Consider the following 26,803-nt stretch of genomic DNA (forward strand, 5'->3'; position numbering starts at 1 on the left):
AGGTCAGGCTGTAGTGAAATTTGAAATCATAACCCTGATTCATAAGACCAGTGCTCTAACCCCTGAGCTTTGCAGCCTGGATTGAGTGTGCCCTGCATAAAATATCATGTCTTTGAAGGAACGGCAGAAGCTGCCTTGCTATTAGGAAAGCCTGGGAAAGGGCAGGTTTTTGTGACGGTCAGGGAGTAGAGACCCACAAAATCCGCCTGTGTCCAACAGCCCCAGGAAAGAATCCCCTTTCCAATTGGTGATTTGGCTCTCATTGTTTTATTGTGTGTCTTTGTGTGTGTCAGCATAGTGTGTTTGTGAGTGTGGGGGGGTTTTGTAGTCCTGAAATGGAAATCCAAGTTCAAATTGCACCACACTGAAATATTGCATGGTGTGTTTCACTGATCCATTGACAGTCAGTGCTCTGTGTGTAGTGTGGATAACACCAAGAGCTGGCCTTGTTCACATAGCTTTCCTGTGCCTGGATTTAGGACTTGTATGCCTCATGATGGCAGACACAATGAGGCTCGAAAAATTACACTGCAGACATCTCTCCATCTGTATTACTTTACTAAAACACGGGCACGAAGCACCTTGATGCATGTATCAGAGCACACCAGAAAAAAAAATGAAGGAAGAGTTTTGCAAGGAGCATCTGGTTTAAAAAACAATTGAAGCACATATAACATTTCAGTAAAACAGTCTTGGATGTCAAAAATGTGCCTAAGAGGATCAACAGCATGAAGATTAGGGAAGAAATGGGAACTTGACCCATTTTGATGTGAAACAACAGATCTTATTCCAATTGATTTCTTTTTACATGAAAGAGAGAATGCAAGTTTCCCAGCTACATAGCTGTCTTCCTGTCTGCACAAAGCAATTGGAGTAACCCGCTAGACTCTTTGTAACCCACTAGTCTTTTTGGCCCATTGCCTACAGAAGTGTTCATTGCCCACTTCACTCTAACCACTTTCCTGAAGTAGCAGGTAACCCCTTACTAATCTGTCCCACTTTGTACTTAGCTGGGACGCTCTGATGACTTTTCCTAGCTCAGTAGAAGAGCTCTGCAAGTCCAGAGCTCATCTGTTCTATTGATGTGGGTACATTACCTTGTCCACCTTGTCTCATGTCCTGGGAACAACACAATGACAATAGCATGCCAAACAACACGTTCAGGTGTGTGCATTATTTTCATCTTCCCTACTTAATTTCCAGAGCATCTATTCATGTGTTTTTTTCTTTGAAAAATACTCTACTACTGTCCTGATGGGGTTTGAGATAGATTAGAAGATCCAGAATATAAAAGATCATCACACTCACTCTGATTCTAGGCAAATGATATCATCATGAATGCATACTAGTTTCCAAATTCCAGTCTCTGCCATTTCCTATCTTGCCTGAATGTCTTAGATGCCACAAGAGGAACAGGGAGGATTCATGTTCCAAAGCAGCCAACTCCATCTTCGGAGAATGATCTGTGGTCGTCACAGACATCCTCTTTTATATCTGTCCCTCTACTGGACGTTAATTTCCACTTGCTGTTCTCTGCCTTGAATATTCATAATTGATTCCAGGAGGAGTCAGAAAATAGACATTTATTCCATCAGAAATGTGCTTAATGGAGCTTCTTGTTCTGAAATGATGACAGCTCTGTCTGATTCAATAATTAACCACAATGTCACCACACAGTTTACATGGAACTTCATCACCATAAGGCGGGGCTCCCAAGAAGTTCATGATACAAGCCAGTTCAAAGAATGAAGCCACATAAGTGCATCCACTCAGGGATGTGACTACCCCCACTCTTAGTAGCATGTTAAGTAAATCCAAGTCCTAGTGTGGACAGTGATAGGTTGAGGAAAGAATTCTCCCATCATCCTGTCTGCTTAAACCTCCCTTGCTCCCCTTTAAGCCCATTGCTTCTTGTCCTATCATCAGAGGCCAACAACAACAGTTTTTTCTTTCTCCTCCTTGGAACTCTCTTTTAGATATTTGAAAACTGCTATCATGTCCCCTCTCAGTCTTCTCTTTTCTAAACTAAACAAGCCCGGTTCTTTCAGTCTTCCCTCATAGCTCGTTTTCTAGACCTTTCATCATTCTTGTTGCTCTTCTCTGGACCCTCTCCAATTTCTCCACATCTTTCTTGAAAAGTGCTGCCCAGAATTGGACACAAGACTCTAGTTGAGACCTAATCAGCACAGAGTAGAGCAGAAGAATGACTTCTCATGTCTTGCTCACAACACTCTTATTAGTGATAATGTTAACTTCTTATATTTAAAGTATTGTAGTCCTGTAGTAGTAGCGCCATTGATTGGCCATTTAGGCCATTTATTGGCCATTTATGCCAAGCAATCATTTATGATAATCTACTCTGGCTTCCAGAATATGAATGAGAGATTTTGTGTGTGTCTCTGTGTGTGTGAGAGAGAGAGACAGACAGACAGACAGAGATAGAGACTGTGCATTGTAAACCTAGTTAAATTAAAAGGAATGAAGCATATTGACTTGCGGGATTACAAATTTAATGTTACACACACACACACACACACACACACACACACACACACACACACACACACACACACATGCTGAGATACGCATACTCCCTGCAGTACCCAGCTTCACCATCCGCTCTCTTGCAAGCCGCCATTGGAAATGTGTTTAGCCTTGGGCAACAGTAGACACCTTCCCGTCATGGCTTTCCTCAAAGCTTCCTGGACCTCCTTGTTTCTCAGGCAGTATATCACAGGGTTCAGCATGGGCGTCACCACCGTGTAGAACATGGACACCACCTTGTTGAAGTTGACCAAGTTGTTGGAGTCACTGGATGTTGGCCGCACGTACATGAACATCAAGGTGCCGAAGAAGATGGCCACTACGGCCAGATGGGAGCCACAGGTAGAGAAAGCTTTCTGGCGCCCTGTGGCCGAAGGAATCTTCAGGATTGTCACCAGGATGAGGACGTAGGAGACCATGATCAGGAGGAAGGAGCTGACAATGACGCCAGTGGCCACAATGAAATTGATGGTCTCAACCTCGCGGGGATCCATGCAGGAGAGCTTCAGCAAGGGTGAAGTATCACAAAAGAAGTGGTTGATCTGGTTGGGCCCACAGAAGGGCAACTTGCAGACCGAGACCAGGGGTGGAACGTTGACAAGGAAGGCTCCTACCCAAGAGCTCATGGCCAACCGAAAACAAACACTGTTACTCATGAGGATCGGGTAGCGCAATGGGTTGCAGATGGCTACATAGCGATCATAGGCCATAATGGCCAAGATGAAGCATTCAGCAGTACCCAAGCTGATGAAGAAGTACATCTGGGCAATGCAGCCAGTGTAGGAGATGGATTTGTCCTTGTCCAGGAAGCCCTCCAGCATCTTGGGGATGATGTTGGAGGTGTACCAGATCTCCAGGAAGGAGAAGTGGCTGAGGAAAAAGTACATGGGGGTGTGGAGGCGGCGGTCGATACGTACTATCAGGATTATGATGATATGTCCAGACAAGGTCACCAGGTAGATGACCAATCCCGCCAAAAACAGCAACAGTTGCAGCTTCTGGAGGCTGGGGAAGCCCAGGATGATGAAGTGGGTCACTAGTGTTGCATTCCCAGCCCTCATGGTGGCATTGTGTGATCTGTGGGATTAAAACAAAGCAAAAAACACACAATGGCTTCTTATGATTGAACACATGACTAAGTAAAATGGCAAGAGAGAGAGATGGGGTGTATGGGGATAGATAGATTTTGAGGGTTACACTCTTTCAGTTACAGGGTTTGGCTGGCTGGTTCTTGCTCACATGCCAAGCGTCTAACTTTTAACCTTCAACACAGTCTCACAGGACAGTGTGACAGGTCAGCTGGAGAAAGGCGGGCTCAGGGGAGCTATCATTAGTGGACTGATAATGGGATACAAAACTGTAAACAAAGAGAAGCTATTAAAGGCACCATGTTGGATTGGAGAGAGGTCGCCAGCGAGATTCCTCAGGGATGTCTCCTGGGTCTGGTGTTTGCTGTCTCTACTAATGACCTGGATGTAGAAATAGACAGCAGTGTGATGACATTTGCAGGTGGCATCATGCTGGGAGGGCAAACACTTCATTGGATAGAACTGAAATTCGAGGGATCTTGATAAATTGGGGAACTGATCTATAGAGAACAAAGTGAAATTCGATACAGACCAATGTCAGGTGCTACATGTAGCAAAAACCAAATGTACAGATAGGGTGTGTCTACACAGCACCCGAAACTTGAAATAAGTTATTTTGAAATAGATTCAAAATAAGCTACGCAATTTGCACTACACAAATTGCATAGCTTATTTTGAACCTATTTAGAAATAGCTTATTTCATCATTTGGTGCTGTCTACACAGTGCCAAATTTTGAAATAAAGGACTATTTCAAGCTATCCCTTACTCCTAGTAGAATGAGGTTTACAGGGCTGGCGAAATGGCGCCTCCGCTATATTTCAAAATAGCGGATGCGTTCAAAAGATGGGAGGTAGCTATTTCGGGATACTGGAGGTATCCTGGAACAACTAGTCTGTGTAGACATACCCATACAGACCTGGGAGCTAACTGGTTTGGCAGCAGCTCCACTGAGAAGGATCGGGATGTTATGGTGGATCTCAACTTCAACATGGGTCAGCAAAAATAACCAATGCAATGTTTGGTTACATTGCCAGAGGTGTAGCATGTGAATCCTGGGAGCACCATGCTACTCAGTGCTGGGTAAGCCTCAGGTGCAGTATGAGGCCCAGTTCTGGTCACCAACCTATGGAAAGGATGCAGAGAAATGGGAAAGGATCCAGAGGCAAGTGAGAAAGACGATTGAAGAAATGGAACGCAAGACCCGTGAGCAAAGGCAGAAGGGACTAGCTCTGTTAGTTTGGAAGAGAGACATTGGAGGAGGGACATGAGAAGTCTTCAAACATTGCAAAGGCTGCCATAAAACAGATGGACAAAAGTTGTTCTCTCAGACCATGGAGAGCAGGAAAGAGACAGGGGGTCAAACTCCAGCACAGCAGATTTCGACTGAATTTCTGAGAACATCTCCCACCCCTAAGAGCAGCCGGAGAATGGAACGGATGCCTGGGAAGGTCATAGAAGGGCTTTCATTAGAGGTATTCTGAAGAAGGCTGGGAAACCGTCTGTCTGGGACAGTTTAGACACAGCAAACCCTGCAGCTTGCTGATCTGGATACGTCTACACAGTGATGAACAGCTTGCAGCAAGGTCCCGGATGACCTAGTCAGCTGGTTCAGGCTCTCACCAGTTGGGCTGTAGGACTATAAAAAACGGGTGCAGCTGTTGGCCTGAAGCATGGAGCCTAGGCTGAGTGACTCCCATGAGTGGGAAGGCGAAAGCGAGAGAGAAACTAGATAGGAACCAATCAGGGGAAGCAAAGGGGAAAAGATGGGAACCAATGGCTGTACTGAACAATGGGCAGTAGTGGCTTATATTATCAGCATGGTATTTTCTCTCTTATTATCTGTCTCTTTCCTAGTGTTTCCTGCCATTATGTTAGCTTTTCTGGCTGTTACCACACAGTGAGTAGATGTTTTCAGAGAACTGTCCACCAAGGACTCCAAGATCTCTCTCTCCAGCGGTAACGGCTAATGTAGACCCCTGGTTTTATAGGTATCATTGGAATTATCTTGCCTTTACCTACATTGAATTCCGTCCGCCATTTTGTTGCCCAAGATGACATCAGTGGAATCAAGCTAATATCCACCCATTGGAGAATCGGTCCCACATTTCCAGAGGCCCACAACCACAAAGGTTCTGAACCTCCAGATTTAGGGTACATCTACACAGCTACATTATTTCAAAACAACTAGCGTTATTTAAAAATAACTTAGTCTGCGTCTACGCAGCCAGCAGTTGTTTTGAAATAAAGTCGAAATACTGTCAAGCTGGAAGACTTCTTCCTCCGACTCCTGTAACCCTCATTGTGCGAGGAGTAAGGGAAGTCAGAGGATGAGTGTTATGTTTTGAAATAAGTGCTGTGTAGACGCTCCCTATTTCGAAATAAGCTAGTTGGAAATAAGCTATGCAATTGACGTAGCTCAATTTGAGTAGCTTATTTTGAATTAAGCCCTGCTGCGTAGACACAACCTTGACTACAGGCCAGACTTTTAAATGTATTTAGGCTCCTATGCCTAAGCTGCAGGGTTCAAGTAGAAGGATTTGTACTGTGGGCCACAAACGGAGACAGATGCCTTCTCCAGCTGCAGCGTAGGTGCCAAACTCTTGTGAGTGGGCTTCAGCAAGTATCTCTTGGCTAGTTTAGGTGTCTCCCTGCTCTGGTATATTATTCTGGGGTGTCTACCTGTCCCCATTCATTGTCCCGGGAGCCTGGGAACCTAACTTAAGAGTTGTGGATCACATAGTTACTGAAATGCTACTCCAGGGTGCCCACTGGCCTGGTGGATCAGTATCAGACACACAAGAGCAGCCCGTCCCTGCCCCATGGTTCCATTTATTCCTGTAATTTCGGTGTTTCTCCCATCTGTCTTCCTTGCTCCCCAACTTTTCTCAGCATCCCGTGCAAGTGAGGAGACATGTTGTGGATCTCGTAACTGGCTCTGAATCCAGCCAACCAGCAGTGAGGAGGACCTGCACATCCAAGATTGAAATTGTTTTCTTGGCCATGACAACGCTGCTCACCATGGGCCCTTTCCTGTTGATAAGCCTGTCCTGCCTCCACATGATTGTCACTGTCCCAAAGCTGCCATTGGCAGGGGGAAGGCGTAAGCCTTCTCCACTTGCTCTGCCCACCTCACAGTGGCGACTTTCTTCAATGGAATGACTGTTATCACCTACCTAAGGCTCAAGGACAACTACAGCTCAGGGAGTGATCAAATGATTTCCCTCATGCACACAGTCATGATATTGGTGTTGAACCCCATAATATACACGCTAAGGAAAAAACGAGGCAAAGGGAGCCTTTAGGGAAATGGTAGAGAAGAACGTCTTTGCATGCAACTGGAGAAATTTGAGAAACAAAAATAGTTCATCAAAATGAGAAGAATGAGCAAAATCCACCAGCATTTATTGACCCTTTCCCCTCGTGCCCTCATTTTTTCACTGAAATTTGGCTGTTTAGAGAGTGAATGACCTGCTATGTAGGAAAACAGGGGAAACTGTGTTTTAAAAAAAGCTACTTTTTCCATCTACATTTTAAGGATTTTTTTTATTCAAACTTCTGAAACCGTTTGACCAGATTGAAAGTTGGTTGAAAAAAGCAAACAGGAATGTTTAGTCAAAGTGGCATCTCCAAATTAATGTTGTACCAATGTGAAATGTAATATACACCCGTGGTTGAAAATGGGATGTGCTTCAGAACAGCTCCACTTTTTGGGTGTGTCTAGACTACAAGGTTTGGTCGAGAAAAGTGGACTTTTGTTGACAAAACTATACCTGCGTCTACACTGCCACTGAGTGCTGTTGACATAACGTTGACAGAACTTAGCAGTTTTGTTGACAGCTGTAAACCTCATTCTAAGAGGAATAACACCTTTTGTCGACAGAGTTCTGTCAACGGAAGGCGTTATTGCATCTACACTGTCCTTTGCGTCTACACTGTCATGTTGACAAAGCGGATTGCTTTGTTGACAGAACTGGCTATAGTCTAGACACTCTTTGTCGACAGAAGCTTTGTCGACAATATTTGTTGACAAAAGCCTGTCGTCTAGATGTACCCCCTATGACTATACCATCTGATACTGGAATCCATTTTGAGCCAGGTATTTTTGTCATGGGAAGGGGAGATGCCAAACAAAAGATTCCTACCCTGGGGCAGAGTCCATTGAAGCAATGGGAAGCTACCAGCCCATTGTCTATAACTGACCTTTGACACTGCCTGACCTAACCTACGTAGATACTTGAAGAACTCTGATTGGAAGCTTATACATGAAATGAGAACAGCTGTTTCCAGTAAGAATTTGCATGTAACAAGTTTCTTAGTGGATTAGAACTAGTTATACGTTGTCTATTCATTTTAATTTAGTAACTTACTTTGATCTGCCTGTTTTCATTTGCAACCACTTAAATCCTACTGTTTGTACTCACAACAAACACTTTTGTTTACTCTCAGGCCCAGTGCAAATAAATGTTACCTGCGGGAAGCAACCACTGTGCATATCTCTCTTTCATTGTTAAAGGGTGCTAACCTATAAGATTTCACTGTGTTAAATTTTTATACGGGGTAAGACAGATTTATTCGGGGTCCCATTTGGGGGTTGGTTTCCTAGGTGCTGAATCCTTAGAACTGCATCCTCCCAGAACTGACGTGGTTCAGTGTCTGCATTGCTCTGCAGAGGGCGGTTACCCCATCCCTGTGCTTTGTCTAGGGGAGACCAGAGGGTCTGGCCCAGCAGGACAGGGTGGTGGGTAGTTCCAGAGAACAGGAAGGTAGGCATCAGTGGCATTATCAGCATACTGGGGAACAATCCCAATGGGATTTTTGGGACGGCACCTTGACATAATGATATGTAAATGTTCCACGTGAAAACACTCATGTCTCTGGGGGTATATCTACACTACCACCCTAGTTTGAACTAGGGTGGTAATGTAGGCAACCGGAGTCGCAAATGAAGCCCGGATTTGAATTTCCCCGGCTTCGTTTGCATATTGCCGGGCGCCGCCATTTTTAAATGTCCGCTAGTGCGGACTCCGTGCCCCGCAGCTACACGTGGCACGGACTAGATAGTTCGAATTAGGCTTCCTATTCCGAACTACCGTTACTCCTCATTCCACGAGGACGGATGGACGGACAGACAGATAGATAAATGAGTTGTATGGGGATAGGTAGATAAATCGGGTGTGTTGGTATGGATAGACAGAGAAACAGATAGAGAGATAGATACATAATGTGTGTGTGGATGGATAGATTAGATAGATAGATAGATAGATAGATAGATAGATAGATAGATAGATCTGGAAGGGATCTCAATAGATAATCAAGTCCAGCCCTTTGCCCTCACGTCAGGACCAGGCACCATCTAGATCATCTAGAGGTCTGTTTAACCTGCTCTTAAATACCTACAGTGACGGAGACTCCACAACCTCCCTAGGCAATTTATTCCAGATTTATCACCACCCTGACAGGCAGGACGTTTTTCCTAATGTCCAACCTAAACCTCCCTTGCTGCAGTTTAAGCCACTTGCTTCCTGTCCTATCCTAGGCCAAGGAAAATGGTTTTTCTCCCTCCTCCTTAAAACACCTATCATGTCCCTTCTCAGTCTTCTCTTTTTTAAACTAAACAATTCTTTCAGTCTTCCCTCACAGCTCACATTTTCTAGACCTTTACTCATTTTTGTAGATCTTCTCTGGACCCCTTGAAAAACTGCCAACTCTCTTCAATTGTTTTTCCTCTTAGTATTGCTTCCCATGGGACCTTACCAACCAGCTCACTGAGTTTGCTAAAGTCTGCTTTCCTGAAATCCATTGTCTCTATTTTGCTGTTCTCCTTTCTACCATTCCTTAGAATCATGAACTCTATGATTTCATGGTCACTTTCAGCCAAGCTGCCTTCCACTTTCAAATTCTCAACCAGTTCCTCCCTATTTGTTAAAATCAAATCTAGAACAGCTTCCCCCCTAGGAGTTTTCTCAAATTTCCGAACTAAATTTTTCTCTCCATGCACTCCAAGAACTTATTGGATAGTCTGTGCCCCGCTGTGTTAGTTTCCCAACATGTATCTGGATAGTTGAAGTCCCCCATCACCACCAAATCCTGCTCTTTGGATGATTTTGTTAGTTGTTTAGAAAAAAGCCTCATCCACCTCTTCTACCTGGGTAGGTGGTCTGTAGTAGACCCCTAGCATGACATCGCCCTTATTTTTTACTCCTTTTAGCCTAACCCAGAGACTCTCAACACATCTGTCTCCTATGTCCATCTCCACCTCATTCCAAGGATATACATTCTATGGCTACGTCTACACTGGCATGATTTTCCGGAAATGCTTATAACGGAAAAGTTTTCCATTATAAGCATTTTTGGAAAAAGTGCGTCTACATTGGCGGGATGCTTTTCTGGAAAAGCACTTTTTACAGAAAGCGTCTGTGCCAATCTAGACGCGCTTTTCTGCAAAAAAGCCCTGATCATCATTTTCGCAATTGAGGCTTTTTTGCAGAAAAGAAATCTCTGCTGTGTACACTGGCCCTTTTCCAGAACAGTTTTCCGGAAAAGGACTTTTGCCCGAACGGGAGCAGCATAGTTTTTCCGGAAAAGCACTGATGATTTTACATTAGATCGTCAGTGCTTTTCCGGAAATTCAAGGGGCCAGTGTAGACAGCTGGCAAGTTATTCCAGAAAAGCGGCTGATTTTCCGGAATAAGTGGTCAGTGTAGACACAGCCTATATGTATAAGGAAACACCTCCTGTTGTCCCTGCCTGTCCTTCCTGAGCAAGCTGTATCCTTCTACACCCATCTTCTAGTCGTGTGTCTTACCCCACCAGGTCTCTGTGATACCAACTGTGTCATAGTTGTGTTTATTTACTAGCACTTTCAGTTCTTCTTGTTTATTCCCTGTACCCCTTGCATTTGTATACAGGCATCTAAGATACTGTTTTGATTTTACTCTCCCTCCCCCAGTGCTCCCTTCTCCTTCTTTATCTCTGCTACTACAGCCCATGCACCCTTTCATTTCTGACCCATCTCCCAGGTCTCCATGTTTTTCACTTACCTGTGAGCTTTGGTCACTTGTCCCCATAGAACCAAGTTAAAAGCCTCCACGCTAGGTTAGCGAGTCTGTCCCCAAATACTTTTCCCCTTCCTCGGTAGGTGAAACCCATCTCTGCCTAGCTGTCCGTCCTCCCAGAACATCATCCGGTGGTCAAGGAAGCCAAGCCCTCATTGTGACACCATCTTCACAGCTGAGCAGTCCCCTCTTGAATTCATCTGGATGGATGGATGGATAGAGGGGGTATGTGGGGTTAGATTAGATTATAAGTGCAATGTACCATGTAGGGTTTGCATGTATATATTTTTTGTGATTTATTGGCACTTTGGGTGCACTTGGGGTGCACTGTCATAATTTGTGTTGGTCTCTTGGGGCAAATTCTGTCCTCTCCTGTTGGTTTATTCCCAAACCGTCCTGTTTTTACATTTCACTTTTCTCTACTGAAAAGTCAACAGAGTCTGATGTTTAAAGTATATTCCTTGAGAATACTTATTCATATGCTACATGTTGTACGCAAAGCTAGATGCATGCCTTTCCTTTTCTTGCAGCCAGGTTTAAGGTATGGAGAGTGCAGTTTTCGGTGTAATAGGATATATGAACAAGTCACATTATGTGTAAAATATGCTTTTTCCCCCTGCTGAAATAAATTATGGGTAATTTAATGTTCATGCTTATAAGTTAGGTTTAGTTTAGTCAGGGTCTATGAGAAGGAATCGAGTAGGCTATGGAAGTAGATACAGTGCAAAAATTCTTTCTGCTTAGGAACACTATTGTCTAAAACACTGGAGAATGTCCCAAAAACATGAAAAGTTAAATGAATTCTTCACTTAATAAAAAATACACACACACACACACACACACTGAGATACGCATACTCCCTGCAGTACCCAGCTTCACCATCCGCTCTCTTACAAACCCTCATTGGAAATGTGTTTAGCCTTGGGCAGCAGTAGACACCTTCCCATCATGGCTTTCCTCAAAGCTTCCTGGACCTCCTTGTTCCTCAGGCAGTATATTACAGGGTTCAGCATGGGCGTCACCACCGTGTAGAACACGGACACCAACTTGTTGAAGTCAACTGAATAATTGGAGTCACTGGATGTTGGCCGCACATACATGAACATCAATGTGCCGAAGAAGATGGCCACTACGGCCAGATGGGAGCCGCAGGTAGAGAAAGCTTTCTGGCGCCCTGTGGCCGAAGGAATCTTCAGGATTGTCGCCAGGATGAGGACGTAGGAGACCACAATCAGGAGGAAGGAGCTGACAATGACGCCGGTGGCCACAATGAAATTGATGGTCTCAGCCTCGCGGGGGTCCACACAAGAGAGCTTCAGCAAGGGTGAATTATCACAAAAGAAGTGGTTGATCTGGTTGGGCCCACAGAAGGGCAACTTGCAGACCGAGACCAGGGGTGGAATGTTGACAAGGAAGGCCCCTACCAAAGAGCTCAGGGCCAACCGAAAACAAACACTGTTACTCATGAGGATCGGGTAGCGCAGTGGGTTGCAGATGGCTACATAGCGATCATAGGCCATGATGGCCACGATGAAGCATTCAGCAGTGCCCAAGGTGATGAGGAAGTACAGCTGGGCAATGCAGCCAGTGTAGGAGATGGATTTGTCCTTGTCCAGGAATCCCTCCAGCATCTTGGGGATGATGTTGGAGGTGTACCAGATCTCCAGGAAGGAGAAGTGGCTGAGGAAAAAGTACATGGGGGTATGGAGGCGGCGGTCGATACGTACTATCAGGATTATGATGATATGTCCAGACAAGGTCACCATGTATATGACCAAGCCCACCAAAAACAGCAACAGCTGCAGCTTCTGGAGGCTGGGGAAGCCCAGGATGATGAAGTGGGTCACTAGTGTTGCATTCTCCACCCTCATGGCAGCATTGTGTGATCTATGGGGTTAACACAAAGCAAAAAAACACACAGTGGCTTCTTATAATTGAACATATGACTAAGTAAAATGGCGAGCAAGAGATGGGGTATATGGGGATAGATAGATTTTGAGGGTTACATTATTTCAGTTAGATAATAGAGAGAATGGATATAGCTCTGTCCAATCAAAACTAATCAATAGTTCTTTAGAATAGTACCTAGGGGTGACAGTAGATGAGAAGCTGGATATGAATCAACAGGGTGCCCTTATATCCAAGAAGGCTAACAGCATAGCTGGCTGCATTACGAGGAATGCAGATCTAGAGAAGTGATTATTCCTCTTTATTCTTTACTGGTGAGGCTACATCTGGAGTATTGCATCCAGTTCTGGGCCTCCCATTACCAAAAGGATGTGGATGCAGTGAAGAGAAGCCAGCGGAGGGCAACCAAAATGATTAGGAGGTTGGAGCATTTAACTTATGAGGAGAGGCTGAGGGATTTGGCCTTATTTAGTCTACAGAAGAGAAGAGTGAGGGGGGATTTGATAGCAGCCTTCAACTTCCTGAAGGGAAGTTCCAAAGAAGATGGAGAGAGGCTGTTCTCAGTAGTGGCAAGTGGCAGAATGAGGAGCAATGGTCTCAAGTTGCAGTGGGGAGTCTAGGTTGGCTATTAGGAAAAATGATTTCCCTCGGAGGGCGGTGAAGCACTGGGATGGGTTCCCTAGGAGGGGGTGGAATCGCCATCCCCAGAGGTGTTTAAGTCCCGGCTTGGCAAAAACCTGACTGGGATGGTTGAAATGACCAACATGGGGAGCACACAACACTTTTTCTTCTAACTTCCCCTTGGGCCCCTCACCCCTAAAGATCCATCTGATGTAATTAGCTGTAAAGCCCACGGAGAACACAGAGGGGCGGGTTATAAGCTAAATGACTCTGTAAAGACCAGTCTTATAGAATCGTAGAATACCAGGGCTGTCAGAGACCTCAGGAGTCATTAAGTCCAGCCCCCTGCTCAAAGCAGGACCAACCCCAACTCAATCAGCCCAGCCAGTGCCCCTGAAGTCTTGCATTTAAATTAAAAGCTGCTGACCAGCCCTGAAATAAAGACTGGCCATGCTAATCTCACTGGAGTCACTCCAGCATGGAACCACTGTCCGGAGGGGTGGGTGTGGCATTCGAGGGCCAGATTATCCTCACATTTACAGGGACCCACAGTCACACAAACGTGACTGAGTGGGAAACCTGTGCATAGACCGGTGGGATATCACATCAACTACCTGGATACTGTCCCTGAGTTCAGACCTTCGCTTGGTCTGGTACAATGAGTGAGCAAATGTGGATGAAGAAAGGGGCAGGGTGTGACTTGTGCAATGGGGCATGTTAGCAGATATGGGCATGGAGGACGTGCCACCCAAAAACTTACCAACAAACTAGGGCTTCCTTCCAATGTACATCTTATCTTCCTAAACGCTCATGCTTCAGGGTTGCAGCCACCAACCTGCCGTGGTCAGGAAAGTTTCCCCGCCAATGTATTCTGGGAGAAGGATTTCTTTTTTAGTCTCCTTCCTTTGAAGCATCAAGGATGGCCAGGACTGGAGACAGGACATTGGATGCGGAAAGCTGGGGCTCTGAACTTTCTGTCAGTCAGGGTTTGGCTGGCTGGTTCTTGCTCACATGCCAAGTGTCTAACTTTTAACCTTCAACACAGTCCCACAGGACAGTGTGACAGGTCAGCTGGAGAAAGGCGGGCTCAGGGGAGCTACCATTAGTGATACAAAACTGTAAACAAAGAGAAGCTATTAAAGGCACCATGTTGGATTGGAGAGAGGTCGCCAGCGGGATTCCTCAGGGATGTCTCCTGGGTCTGGTGTTTGCTGTCTCTACTAATGACCTGGATGTAGAAATAGACAGCAGTGTGATGACATTTGCAGGTGGCACCATGCTGGGAGGGCAAACACTTCAGAGGATAGAACTGAAATTTGAGGGCTCTTGATAAATTGGGAAACTGATCTATAGAGAACAAAGTGAAATTCGACACAGACCAATGTCAGGTGCTACATGTAGGGTAGAAAAACCAAATGTACAGATAGGGTGCATCTACACAGCACCCAAAACTTGAAATAAGCTATTTCTAAATAGATTCAAAATAAGCGACACAATTTGCACTACACAAATTGCATAGCTTATTTTGAACCTATTTAGAAATAGCTTATTTCATCATTTGGTGCTGTCTACACGGTGCCAAATTTTGAAATAAAGGACTATTTCGAGCTATCCCTTACTCATAGTAGAATGAGGTTTACAAGGATGGCGAAATGGCGCCTCCGCTATATTTCAAAATAGCGGATGCGTTCAAAAGATGGGAGGTAGCTATTTCGGGATACTGGAGATATCCTGGAATAACTTTGCTGTGTAGACGTACCCATACAGACCTGGGGGCTAACTGGTTTGGCAGCAGCTCCACTGAGAAGGACCTGGGTGTTATGGTGGTTCTCAACTTCAACATGGGTCAGCTAAAATAACCAATGCAATGTTTGGTTACATTGCCAGAGGTGTAGCATGTGAATCCTGGGAGCACCATGCTACTCAGTGCTGGGTAAGCCTCAGGTGCAGTATGAGGCCCAGTTCTGGTCACCAACCTATGGAAAGGATGCAGAGAAATGGGAAAGGATCCAGAGGTGAGTGAGAAAGACAATTGAAGAGATGGAACGCAAGACCCCTGAGCAAAGGCAGAAGGGACTAACTCTGTTAGTTTGGAAGAGAGACATTGGAGGAGGGACATGAGAAGTCTTCAAACATTGCAAAGGCTGCCATAAAACAGATGGACAAAAGTTGTTCTCTTAGGCCACGGAGAGCAGGAAAGAGACGGGGAGGGGTCAAACTCCAGCAGGACCAAGTGAACCTAAACTAGCCTGATGGATGTTTGTCCAACCTGATCTTAAACCCCCCCCAGTGACAGGGTGTTCCAGAGCTTAAGTACCGAGAGTTGGAAGGTTTTCCTAATATCTCGCCTGTGGCAAATTAAGCCTCATCCTACCTTCAGTGGACATGGAGAACAATGGATCTCGCTCCTCCTTTGAAAACCCTTAATTATTTGAAGCTTTTATCAGGTTCCTTTCTCCCCACCTTGATTTTCTCAGGACCAACATGTCCTGGTTTTCTCACCTTGCCTCATAGGTCAGGTTCGCTAAACCTTTGATCTTTTTGGTTACTCTCATTTGGGCTCCCCACCAATTTGTCCACATCTTTCATAAGTGCGTGAGATGCAGGCAAGGCCATGCAGCCGCTAGATCTGTGCAATAAATTAAGGTTCCATTTAATTGTAATGTTTTATTGGTTAATCCTTTCTCAGGTGTTCCTTGTGGTGGACCTCCACTTTTAACAATAACACTTAGCATCCCTACAAAAACTTCTGTCCATAAATAGGAAAGTTCTTCGCAACAGTCCTGGAGCTTTCACTCCCCTGCTCCAACCCCTAGACCCACTCCCCTCCAAGAGTCATCAGATAAAACCTGATTCCCCATGCCTCTCCATAAAACCAGTTAAACCCACTCCCCGTCCTGACTGCCCGATCCCATAGGTTGTAGCTTCCTACGTCCCTTTTATGGAAGCAGAAACCAACACCAGTGTTCTTGATTCTCTTAGAAGAACATTTTCCTCACCAGTGCCTTTTTCATGGCCCTCTTCACATCCTTGTTCCTCAGCGTGTAGATCAGTGGGTTTAACATAGGGGTGACAATACTGTAGAGCAGGGAGATTAGCCTGTCGTTATCCAGTGAGTAGCTAGACAGGGGTCTGATGTAGGTGAAGATACTGCTTCCGTAGTAGAGCAGGACGGCAGTGAGGTGTGACGCGCAGGTGGAGAATGCCTTGCTCCTCCCCTCGGGAGAATGTATCTTCAGTATCCTCCAAACAATGCACCCATATGAAAGTCCAATGCACAGGGAGGGGCTCCACCCCATGAAGATGCTGGAGACCAGTATCATTGTGACATTGAATGAGATGTCTCCGCAGGAGAGGGCCAGCAAGGGTGGGATGTCACAGTAGAAGTAGTTGATCCCATTGGCCTCGCAGAAAGGCAGGCGGATGGTCAGGGATGTGTGCACGGCTGCATTGAGGGCGCCACTCAGCCAGGAGACAGATGCCAGCAGCAGGCAAAATGTCCTATTCATGAGTCGTGTGTAGTGTAGGGGGTTGCATATGGCCATGTAGCGGTCGTAAGCCATGCTAGCCAACAGGACGCACTCAGCACCCACAAAGAAGAGGAAGAAGTAGAGTTGTGCCACGCACCTTTCATACGAGATACTGCTCCTGCCTGACAGCAAGTGCACCAGTATCTGGGGGACAGTGGTGGTAGTCTGGCAGACATCTAGGAGGGAGAGGTTTCCGAGGAAGAAGTACATGGGGGTTTGGAGACGTGGTTCCACCACGGAGAGGAAGACGATGAGACTGTTCCCCAAGAGGATAAAAATGTAGATGATGGAGATGACCAAAGACAGCAGGAAACGTAACCTCTGGATGTTATAAAATCCCAGAAGGATGAATTCAGTTGGCACGGTTTGATTCCCCATGATCTTGTTTTCATTGGGCGGCAGCAGCGAGGCAAATGGCCCTAGAAGCAAGGAGAAATAAGTCATTTTACGAGACTTTGCACATTTCCGTTTTGTCCTCAGCAGAACCAGGGATCCTGAGTTTCTTCCTGGCAACCCTCTCTCACTGCTAGATCCCTCTCCCAGGCAGGAACAGAAGCGAGACACCCCGACTCCCCAACCTTGCGCCATCCCTGGGAACCTGCTTGTCTTCTGGAGCTTGTACTTGACCACAGGAAACTCACTGCTAGAGCCCATGCCCTTCTCAAGTCTGTGGTGCGTTCCTGACTCCTGGTAATCGCTGCTCTAACCGCTATACCAAACTCTATCCCACAGCCTGCAGTGCAGTCCAGTAGACTTGTCTCCTGTGATAGCCCACTAGCCCCTCCCCCCCTTCATTTCTTAAAGCCTGGAACAGAAACCAGGAGTGTTGACTTCCAATCTCTGCTTCTCTACCCGAGAGGCTTTACTCATCTCTCATGGAGCCCAGATCACTCATTCTGAGAGTCCACTCCCCTTTCTGTACTTAGGATCGAATTTAAGAACCCTTTCTCCCTGGTAGACCACACCCCTTTACGAGGATCTGATGGAGAACATCGGGAAGCTCCTAATTCAAACTCTGTTCTTCAACTCTTAGATACCTGTCTTGCCCTTAATCTGCACTAGTGCCCGTGAATTCGAGAAAGTTTGTCCTTCCACAGACCATACTGTCCATATTCAAGTGACCTATAAAGGACTTTAATTTTCATGGGCTGTAAATCTAATACTGCTTGAACCTCTCTAGCCTAGCACTGTCTAGTCCAGCAACGTCTGCAGGCCGGCATGATTTAAGTTAGCCGGATGTCCACTTATCATGGATACGGCCAAGTTTCCGATGATCCCATACAGGTTGTTTACAGCCACAAGTCCTGGCTCTCAGTGTTTTGTGCTGTTATTTAGCTCTAATGTACCGCTAAACATCTTCTAAGAGTCTGGTAAGCAGTGGAAGTGTTGGTGACGGTGGTAGACAATATCAACCTCCCATGGTCCGGCAAATTCTCTGGTTTGGCTCCAGTCAGGTCCCGAGAGTGTTGGACTAGCGAGGTTCAACCTGTACTAAAGTCAAGTGACATGGTTCCCTATGGCTCACCATGGTTCCCCTCTAAGTAGAACCTTTGAGTTCTGAACAGCAGGGTTACAAACTGACCAGTCAATTTGAGACTTATGTGAAACTGGAAATATACAATCAGGCAGCAGCAAGGACAACAGATAAAAACAAAAAGCAAAGACAGTACTGTACTGTGTTAAACCTAGACTACCAAAAATAGTGAAAGCAACATTGTTTCTTCTGCCTAGCTCAGTTTCAAAGCCAGTTTCAGTCAGTGTTCAGTTGCAAATTTTTGAAATAACCACCATAAGGTTTTGATCAGTGTTACGAACATTTCAGAGTTATGAACAACCTCCATTCCTGAACTCTACCGGATTGTGGAAACATGGTGGATGGGCAGATGATTACCCCTAGCTGGTAACATATACACACAATCTCCTCTGCATTACGTTAGCTCTTATCCCTTTCCAGATTTCATGCCAACTACCCCTTTATATTTTTTAAATATTTAAGTATGACATTTATGTGCCAGTCAAAGGCATAGTAGGACACATCTTTCTCCTCAAGAAGCAGCATTTACCTTCCACAACTACCATAAGTTTCAACTAATTCGGATAGATGAAGAGACAAAGAGATCTGCATGTAGATGAGGAGTGAATAAATTGGTGAGTGATTAGCTAAATAGAAGGAGTGCATGGGGATGGATGGATGGATGGATGGATGGATGGATGGATAGATAGATAGATAGATAGATAGATAGATAGATAGATTAGATTAGATTAGATTAGATTAGATTAGATTAGATTAGATTAGATTAGATTAGATAAGATAGACAGGGGATTCAAAAAATCCTTGAAAGAATGAACATTCAGAGTCCCTCTAACTGCTCCGGCAATATGTGAAGTGTCTCTCACCAAGCAGTGGAAATATGTCGGCAGTTCTGGCTCGACGCTCCTCACAGCAGGAGCTCGGAGGAGAAGTGCAGTATATGTGCTTTGAAAGCACTCTTGAGTCCTTCTCCCCAGAGCATCCCTGTGTGTCTGGGATGAAGCTACTTTGCTTGGAGTTGCAAGGGATGGGGACGGGGGGAATACCCTCAGTTGGTTGTCTGGTGAAAGCGCTGTCACCGTACAGTCTAGTGGTGATGGACAGTGTATTGGGAAACGGCCGTTCTTGTGCTAGTGTACACCTAGACCAATGAGCCAGCTTGTGGCTCATCGGAGTGGAGCCTAGGTCACGGCCACTTTACCAGTGACTTCAACAGTTACCTCCGAAATCTGCATCTGAGCCCCGGGGTGGGAAATAAACTCTGTGTATATGGCCCTGAGAAAGAGTGGAAAGAGACCTTGAGCATCTAAAATTCTTGGCATCATTTGGAATCATGAAGGAAGACATCTCGGTACTCGCATCATATCAATCAATGGATTTAAACCAGGGGTTGAATTTGGCTCTAATACTTCTAATTTAGGGTGATAACTCTGAAACCTAGGGTATGTGGAACGAGGTGCAACAGGTACCTAACTCCAAAAGCAACAGGTACCTAACTCCCTTGAGTCCTTTGAAAATCTCAGCTACAAATCTTTATTTGAGCAACTTCTATTTTAACCATTTGGCAGCAGATGCTTGAAGTATTTACTGGCTGTGGGGTGCAGCATGACATTTTAGCTGGAGCCTGGGATATGGGCGTGGTGTGAGCAAAAACACCAGACTCTGTTTCCCTTACAGAACTAGAGGATGCCTCCTACCATAAGATGTACACGTGGTTCACTTCAGATACTGTCGACAAAGCCTCTGTCAACAAAGTGTGTCTAGACTACATCCAGTTCTGTCGACAAAGCAAGCCGCTTTGTCAACATGAGAGTGTAGACGTAAAGGACAGTGTAGATGCAATGCCTTCTGTCGACAGAACTCTGCCGACAAAAGGTGTTATTCCTCATAGAATGAGGTTTACTGCTGTTGACAAAAGTGCCGAGTTCTGTTGACGTTATGTCGACAGAACTCAGCAGTAGTGTAGACACAGGTATAGTTTTGTCGACAAAAGGCTACTTTTGTCGACAAAACCCTGTAGTCTAGACACACCCTTCCTCCTGAAGTCTATCATTGACTTCTCTGGAAGTCAGAGAACCTAAAACTCCATGGATCCATAGCTGATCCAGCTTCAGTAGTTTGCCCCTCCTTTTCCTCATTCTAATATGACTCCTGCCTCTTCTTCAAAAACAACTACATATGATTGATGGACTCAAAATCTCTTGATGGTTCTGTGTTCTGTACATTTCCTCTGAAGCATCTGGCATTGGCCACTGTTGGTAGACAGAATACCAGGCTCAATAGATCTTTGATATCATCTGGTATGGCCATTCTTCAGTTCTGAGGTTCTACTGGGGCATGTTTGTACCCTGTGATGTGTGAATGAATTATGACATGGTGATATAATAGTGTGAGGTGCACTACAAAATTGTAATTAGCTGAAAATAGGACCCTAAATCATTGTGGCTTGAACCTCCAGGAAGGGCAGGATACCACCAAATGGAATTTGTCCGCTATAGCCATGTTGATAGAAAAAAATTGGCTACGGCATAAGTGTAGGGCCCTGCCAAAATCACAGCCATGTAAAAAGTGTCATGGACCATGAAATCTGGTGTCCTCCCATGAAATCGGGTCTTTTGTGTGCTTTTACCATGTGCTTTCATGGGGGAGACCAGCATGCGTCAGCTGGCCCTGGCCCTGGCCCTGGCCCTGGCCCTGGCCCTGGCCCTGGCCCTGGCCCAAAAGGGAGTGGCAGGGAGATCAAAAGGTGATTTTAGGGGGGGTCCCTGTGCATAAGTCTTTCTATTATTTCTTGCCCTACCTTCTGCGAACATGGAGAACAGCCAATAGCAGATCACCTTCCCCTTTTTAACCACCCGTAACAAACAGGAAGACTGTTTTTTGAGTTCTTCTTAAATCTTCTTTTCTTAGGAGAAAATATGCCCAAGTTGTCTGCCATGACTGGACTTTCCCCCTTAGAAGGCTGCTATGTCAGAGACCATTCTCCAGCCCCTGAGAACACAGCTTTCCCGTGGCTGGCTTATGTCTTGACCTCTCTGGGGTGGGAACCCCACGATCCTGTCCCTTTCCAGAGGGGTCTCTGGGTTACCTATTCCTGGATGAGAGCTGTACTACGTGGACTTGGAACTGCCCACGGTTCCCCTCTGGGAGCCAGGGTCTGTACAGGGACACGGAAGCTGTTTCTTTGGAACCAAGTGTTGTGTATTTGTCCAAAGACAGCACAGAGCTTAGAGAAGCAGGCTGAAAAAGAACAAAACAGCCTATTGTTTTCCTGATGCTTTGCATACACCGCCAGCCCCTAGATAGAAACAACCAGCTTTGACAGCCCCAGTTCTCCCTGGGCACCAAGTTACCGCTAGCCCCAGGCACTTCCCGATGCTCTATCTGCTTCTTTGCCTTTACCCTGCTGGCTCTTGAGCTTCCTATCATCCTCCAGGAAAGAGGCCCACTTCCTTTTTAACCCTTCAGGGTCTTTTTATCTCAGCCTTAGCCTTGGGAAGCAAAAAATAACTTAACCCAAAATGATGGGGGCCAGGTAAGCTCTTCCCCCATTTGATGAGGCAGCTATTGTTTTCTTCGCTCTCTGAAGCTGATATCTCAAAAACTGACTATCAGAGGCCTTTTCTCCACTAGCACATTTTGTCACCAAAACCTGCCTTTTGGCAATAAAACAATGAGAACGTTTACACTACAATGGGACTTTTCTTGGGGGAAAACATCCAGTTTGGGTGACAAAAAACTTCCACCCTTGTGAGACACTTTTGTCTTTTCCCCTCTCTTTATTGTGTCCGAAGAGCCAGTGTGGACTCTGCTGTTTGTTTTCTCGAGAGAACTGGCTTCCGCCAGCATCCCAGCCCTGATGGCTCTGCTCAGTGTATTGTGGTCTCTGCTGCCCTGCACGCCTGCGCCCCTCCCCTTTCAAAGCTCCAGGAAGTGTCTGCCAGCTGAGTGAGCTGCTCCCTTTGTGGAACAAACCAAGAGAAAATGATGGGACTGCTCCTGTTCTGCCTTGCTAGGAATCCAGTAGCAGGCCGGCTGCTGCTGCAGGCGGAGGGCTGAAGATACGGCTGTGCTGCTTTGATGTTCCCAGCACAGAGAGCTCCCAGAGCTACGAGGGAATCCCTAGAAGTTCAGGGGTCAGCTCTGCCTTCCCACAACACTACCCAGTGGGATGCTCCCCCACACTGCTTTGCTCTGTTGACAGGGGAACTAGCCATGTGGCCAGGAAATGTTGACAATGGGAAGCAGAAAAAGCAGTTTGACCTTTTTTCACTTTTGCATGTCGGCAGCACATTTGTCACCAAACATTCTCCATATTCATGTAGTTTGAGTCAATATTTTGCCCTGCTTGTGTCCGTAATAGCCTCCTTCCCAGCCCCCTTTTGTGTGACCGTATGCATTCAATCAGGAAACAACACCGATTTGCAAAGGGACATCCAATCAGACACCATGTTTCTAAACAAGAACACAGATATTTTCACACCCCACATTGAGACACTTCCATGTGGCTCGATGAACAGAGAAAACAGAAAATATTTCTTAATGAAAACAACGAAATCCTACTCCTCGCCCAGAGGTTCCTCAGAGCCCGCTTGACGTCTTTGTTCCTCAGGGTGTAAATGATGGGGTTGAATGTTGGCGTGACGACGGTGTAGAAGAGAGAAATCGCTCGGTCAAGGTCCACGGAGCCGGAGGAGCTGGGCCTCATGTAGGTGACGAAAGTGCTACCGTAGAACAAGGTGACCGTGATGAGGTGTGAGGAGCAGGTGGAGAAGGCTTTGCGTTGGCCTTCGTCCGAGCGCATCTTCAGGATGGTGCAGATGATACTGGTGTAGGAGGCAACAATGAAGAGGAAGGGCAAGACGATGACGACCACAGTGAGGAAGGCAAGAACAGCCTGGATGAGGGAAGTGTCCGTGCTCACCAACCGAAGCACAGGGAGGACGTCACAGAAGAAATGGTTGATTTTATTAGACCCATGGAAGGGTAACGTGAATATGGCAGCCGTTTGTTCACAGGCCACGACGCTGCCGGCAGCCCACACCCCAGCGGCCATCCAAAAGGTGGCCTTCCTGCTCATGATGAGTGAGTAACGCAGGGGGTGGCAGATGGCAACGTACCGGTCGTAGGACATCACAGCCAGCAGGCCGCACTCCGTACTGCCAAAGAAAATGAAGAAGAACATCTGGATTGCACAGCCCAGGAATAAGAGACCCTGATGCTCTGATAGCAAGTTGGCCAAAGTCTTAGGGATGATGGCGGAGGTGTAGCAGATCTCCAAGACTGACAGATTCCGGAGGAAGAAATACATGGGGGTGTGGAGAGCCAGGTCAGCCAACGTGACAGCAATGATGAGACCATTTCCGACCAGGATGACAAGGTAGATGAGTAAGATGAGGATGAAGAGAAGGGACTGCAGATGCTGGAGATCTGAGAAGCCCAGAAAGATAAACTCGGTCACAGCAGTGAGGTTTCCCTTCATAGCTCTGTCCTGTTGAGACCAGATAGGTATTCAGGGCTTCATGGGATGTACTGTGAAAGGGAATTAGGCACTCCAGTCTCATTTGGGCACCTAAATCCCTTAGCTGCCTTTGAAACTCCCTGTTTAGTCCTACGAGGACAAACACACATGCGCACAACCACACTCATTAAAGTGACTCAGCTCTGTCCCGTTGTGACCAGATAGATAGATAGATAGATAGATAGCATATGTGGGGATAGAGAGAGAGAGAGAGAGTATGGGGATAGATAGATATCTCTCTCCATATCTAGCTAGCTAGCTATCCCCACACACCCTTTCCCTCTCTCTCTCTTTTTCTCTCTCTCCCCTCACGTATCCCCTCTATCTATCTATCTATCTATCTATCTATCTATCTATCTATCTATCTATCTGTCCCCACACACCCCCTCTATCTATCTAGCTATCTATCTATCTGTCTGTCTGTCTGTCTATCTATCCCCACACATCCCCTCTATCTATCTATCATACGTGGTATAAAACTTCCCCCAAAATCTTAAAAACCTAGATCTTGGGAATAAAACTTCCACTGCCACCACCCAAATGTTACAAAGTTACAAAGAAAAGCCAAAACATCTTTTAAACAGTGCCAGATCTCAGCTCCCATACCCAACCCTTAAAACAATAAAGCCTAACGAAACTACCTAAACTTTACCCTACTTACAGAAAATGGAGAATGGTGTCTTGGAGAGAGAGAGACATGCTTGTCCCTCTCTGTAGCTGCAGAGAGCTCTCTCAGAGAGACAAAAGGAGAAAGGGAAAAACCCAAATTCCTTTGTCCCAGTTTAAAAGTCCCACCTACATTCCTATTGGTCACTCCACCTGGCTAAGTGTAGTTAACCCCTTAATCCCCAGGCTGCTGGCTAACCCTCATAATCATGACATTGCCCCATTGAAGGGGCAGCCTGGCCAGACCTGAGCTGCACTGCACCCCTGCAGGGTTGGTCACAATGCCTGGGGGCCATGGAAGCTGCAGGAACTCCCCCCCCCCCCCACACACACACACAAATAGCCAGGGAAGAAGGGGACAATCCCTGTGTTGGTGCCTTCTTTTCCCCGTGACACGGCAGCCTTGGGAGTAATTTGTAAGAAGCATCCTCACATCCTGCCAGCCCACCAGCGAGGGGGCAAGACAGAGCCGAGAGCCAAAGTGACCACATGCAGCCCAGAGGCAGGGCTCCTGCCAGGGGATCTAACACATCTCTGCCAGCTGCTGGGGTTCGACTGACCTCTGACATGGCTGGGATGCAGCTGGACCAGTTCCTGTTCTTCTGGGCAGCCAGGATTCCCCAGGGCCTCCGTAGGACTCGCAAACCTGGGTGAGAGTAAGAACAAGCCAACAGCTAGAGATGTCATAGGATGGGTGCCTCTGGTGAGTCCATTGGAGCCAGGGCCAAGAGGCCGAGAGAAGAGTCCTTCACAAAAATCACTTGCCTTGGCAGTGAGGTGTGATACCCAGCATCTTTGGTGGGAGAGACAGACAGAAACAGAGACAGAGACGAGGGAAAATTCTGAAGATTAGGTACATTACAGAGCAAATTAGATGGAGTGAGCAAGTGTGTGTGACAGATAGATAGATAGATAGATAGATAGATAGATAGATAGATAGATAGATAGATAGATAGATAGATAGGCTGTGTGGACAGAGCGAGAGGGAGAAGAGGAGTTACAAGGAGATAAATAGAAAGGCGGAGAGGCAGAGAATGACGGCGTTCTCTCTATTTTTCCTTCAATTCTGGAGTCAATTTATGACCAGAAAATGAATTTGGGGCCATAAGAGTAACTAAGGAAAACGCCACCACCTGCCTCATGCGTACCTGCTTCTGAATGGTGTAACCGTCCCACTTTCAGCTCACTGCATCCTTTCTGCAACCCAAGGACCACAGGCACAGGAGGTTCTCTGCCCGTGAATCTCCCACAACCCTTTCTGTACCATTCAGTGAGCGCTGGGAGCAAGTCCCCAGGGCTCGCAGTGACGCCGGGTGCCCGGGAGAATCCGTTTGGAAGCACTTTGCTCATTGACATCAACTCAGAAACTGCCATGAAGTTCAGAGGTGTCCAGTCCGGATTGCCAGCCCCATTGTCCTTGTTGATCAAAGTCAAGAATATTGGTTTAGGACAAGTTCTCCAAGCATTTTCTATACACATGTTCTTCCTCATGCATAAGCTGTATTTCTCGCAGTAAAGGCTGACTTTAGAGGCTGGACAAAATTTAGAGAGGCTGTGCCTCTCAGGGATACGGACGTCTGATAAGCAGGCATCATTTCTATCTACAGAGTTCAAGAACAAATAGGCTGATTGAATTATAGAAGATACGGGTTGGAAAAGAACTCAGGAGGCCATCTTGTCCAAGCTCCGGCTCAAAGCAGGACCAACCCCAATTAAATCATCCCAGCTAGGATTTTGTCAAGCCTGGCTTTCAGTATAGAACCACAGAATTGTAGAACCACAGAACACTACAACTGGAAGGAACCGTGTGAGCTCATCAACTTCCATCCCCTACCCTCACGGCAGGACCAAGCACTAGCCACATTGTCCCTGACAGGCGTCTGTCCAACCTGCTCTTCAATATCTCCAGGGATGGAGATTCCACAACCCCCCTCAGCAACTTATTCCAGTGTTTTACCTCCCTGACAGTTGCTGTAATTTAAGCCCATTGCTTCTTGTTATCAGTTTTTCTCCCTCCTCCTTGTGACACCCTTTTAGATACTTGAAAACTGTTATCATGTCCCCTCTCAGTCTTCTCCTTTCCAAACTAAACAAGCCCAATTGTTTCAGCCTTCCCTCACAGCTCATGTTCTCTTGACTTTTCATCATTTTTGTTGCTTTTCTCTAGACCCTCTCCAGTTTCCCCACATCTTTCTTGGAATGCGGTGCCCAGAGCTGGACACAATACTCCAAGTGAGGCCTAATCAGAGCAGAGTAGAGCAGAAGAATGACTTCTTCTGTCTTGCTCACAACACTTCTGTTTGTGCAGCCCAGAATCATGTTGGCTTTTTTTGCAAC

The 26,803-nt window shown here is 46.2% G+C and overlaps 5 protein-coding genes across 5 annotated transcripts in view; 1 reads left to right on the forward strand and 4 right to left on the reverse strand.

Annotated features, from left to right (window-relative positions):
* LOC102462711 (olfactory receptor 14A16-like) overlaps positions 1–26,803 on the forward strand; it is a 93,015-nt gene that overhangs the window by 32,883 nt on the left and 33,329 nt on the right. The gene's annotated exons all lie outside the window — the stretch shown is intronic.
* On the reverse strand, positions 2,610–3,605 carry LOC102460029 (olfactory receptor 6F1-like). The gene has a single exon (XM_006122768.2). It carries the CDS (start codon positions 3,603–3,605, stop codon positions 2,610–2,612), a length of 996 nt encoding a protein of 331 aa, XP_006122830.2.
* LOC102460267 (olfactory receptor 6B9-like) lies at positions 11,580–12,560 on the reverse strand. The gene has a single exon (XM_006122769.2). The coding sequence runs from the start codon at positions 12,558–12,560 to the stop codon at positions 11,580–11,582; it is 981 nt and encodes a 326-aa protein (XP_006122831.2).
* On the reverse strand, positions 16,197–17,126 carry LOC102460511 (olfactory receptor 5V1-like). Its single transcript, XM_006122770.2, has one exon. The coding sequence runs from the start codon at positions 17,124–17,126 to the stop codon at positions 16,197–16,199; it is 930 nt and encodes a 309-aa protein (XP_006122832.2).
* Positions 22,757–23,761, reverse strand: LOC142821070 (olfactory receptor 10P1-like). The gene has a single exon (XM_075911863.1). It carries the CDS (start codon positions 23,759–23,761, stop codon positions 22,757–22,759), a length of 1,005 nt encoding a protein of 334 aa, XP_075767978.1.

This window comes from Pelodiscus sinensis, chromosome 30 (genome assembly GCF_049634645.1).
Source record: "Pelodiscus sinensis isolate JC-2024 chromosome 30, ASM4963464v1, whole genome shotgun sequence".
In the NCBI taxonomy this organism is placed as follows: Eukaryota; Metazoa; Chordata; order Testudines; family Trionychidae; genus Pelodiscus; species Pelodiscus sinensis.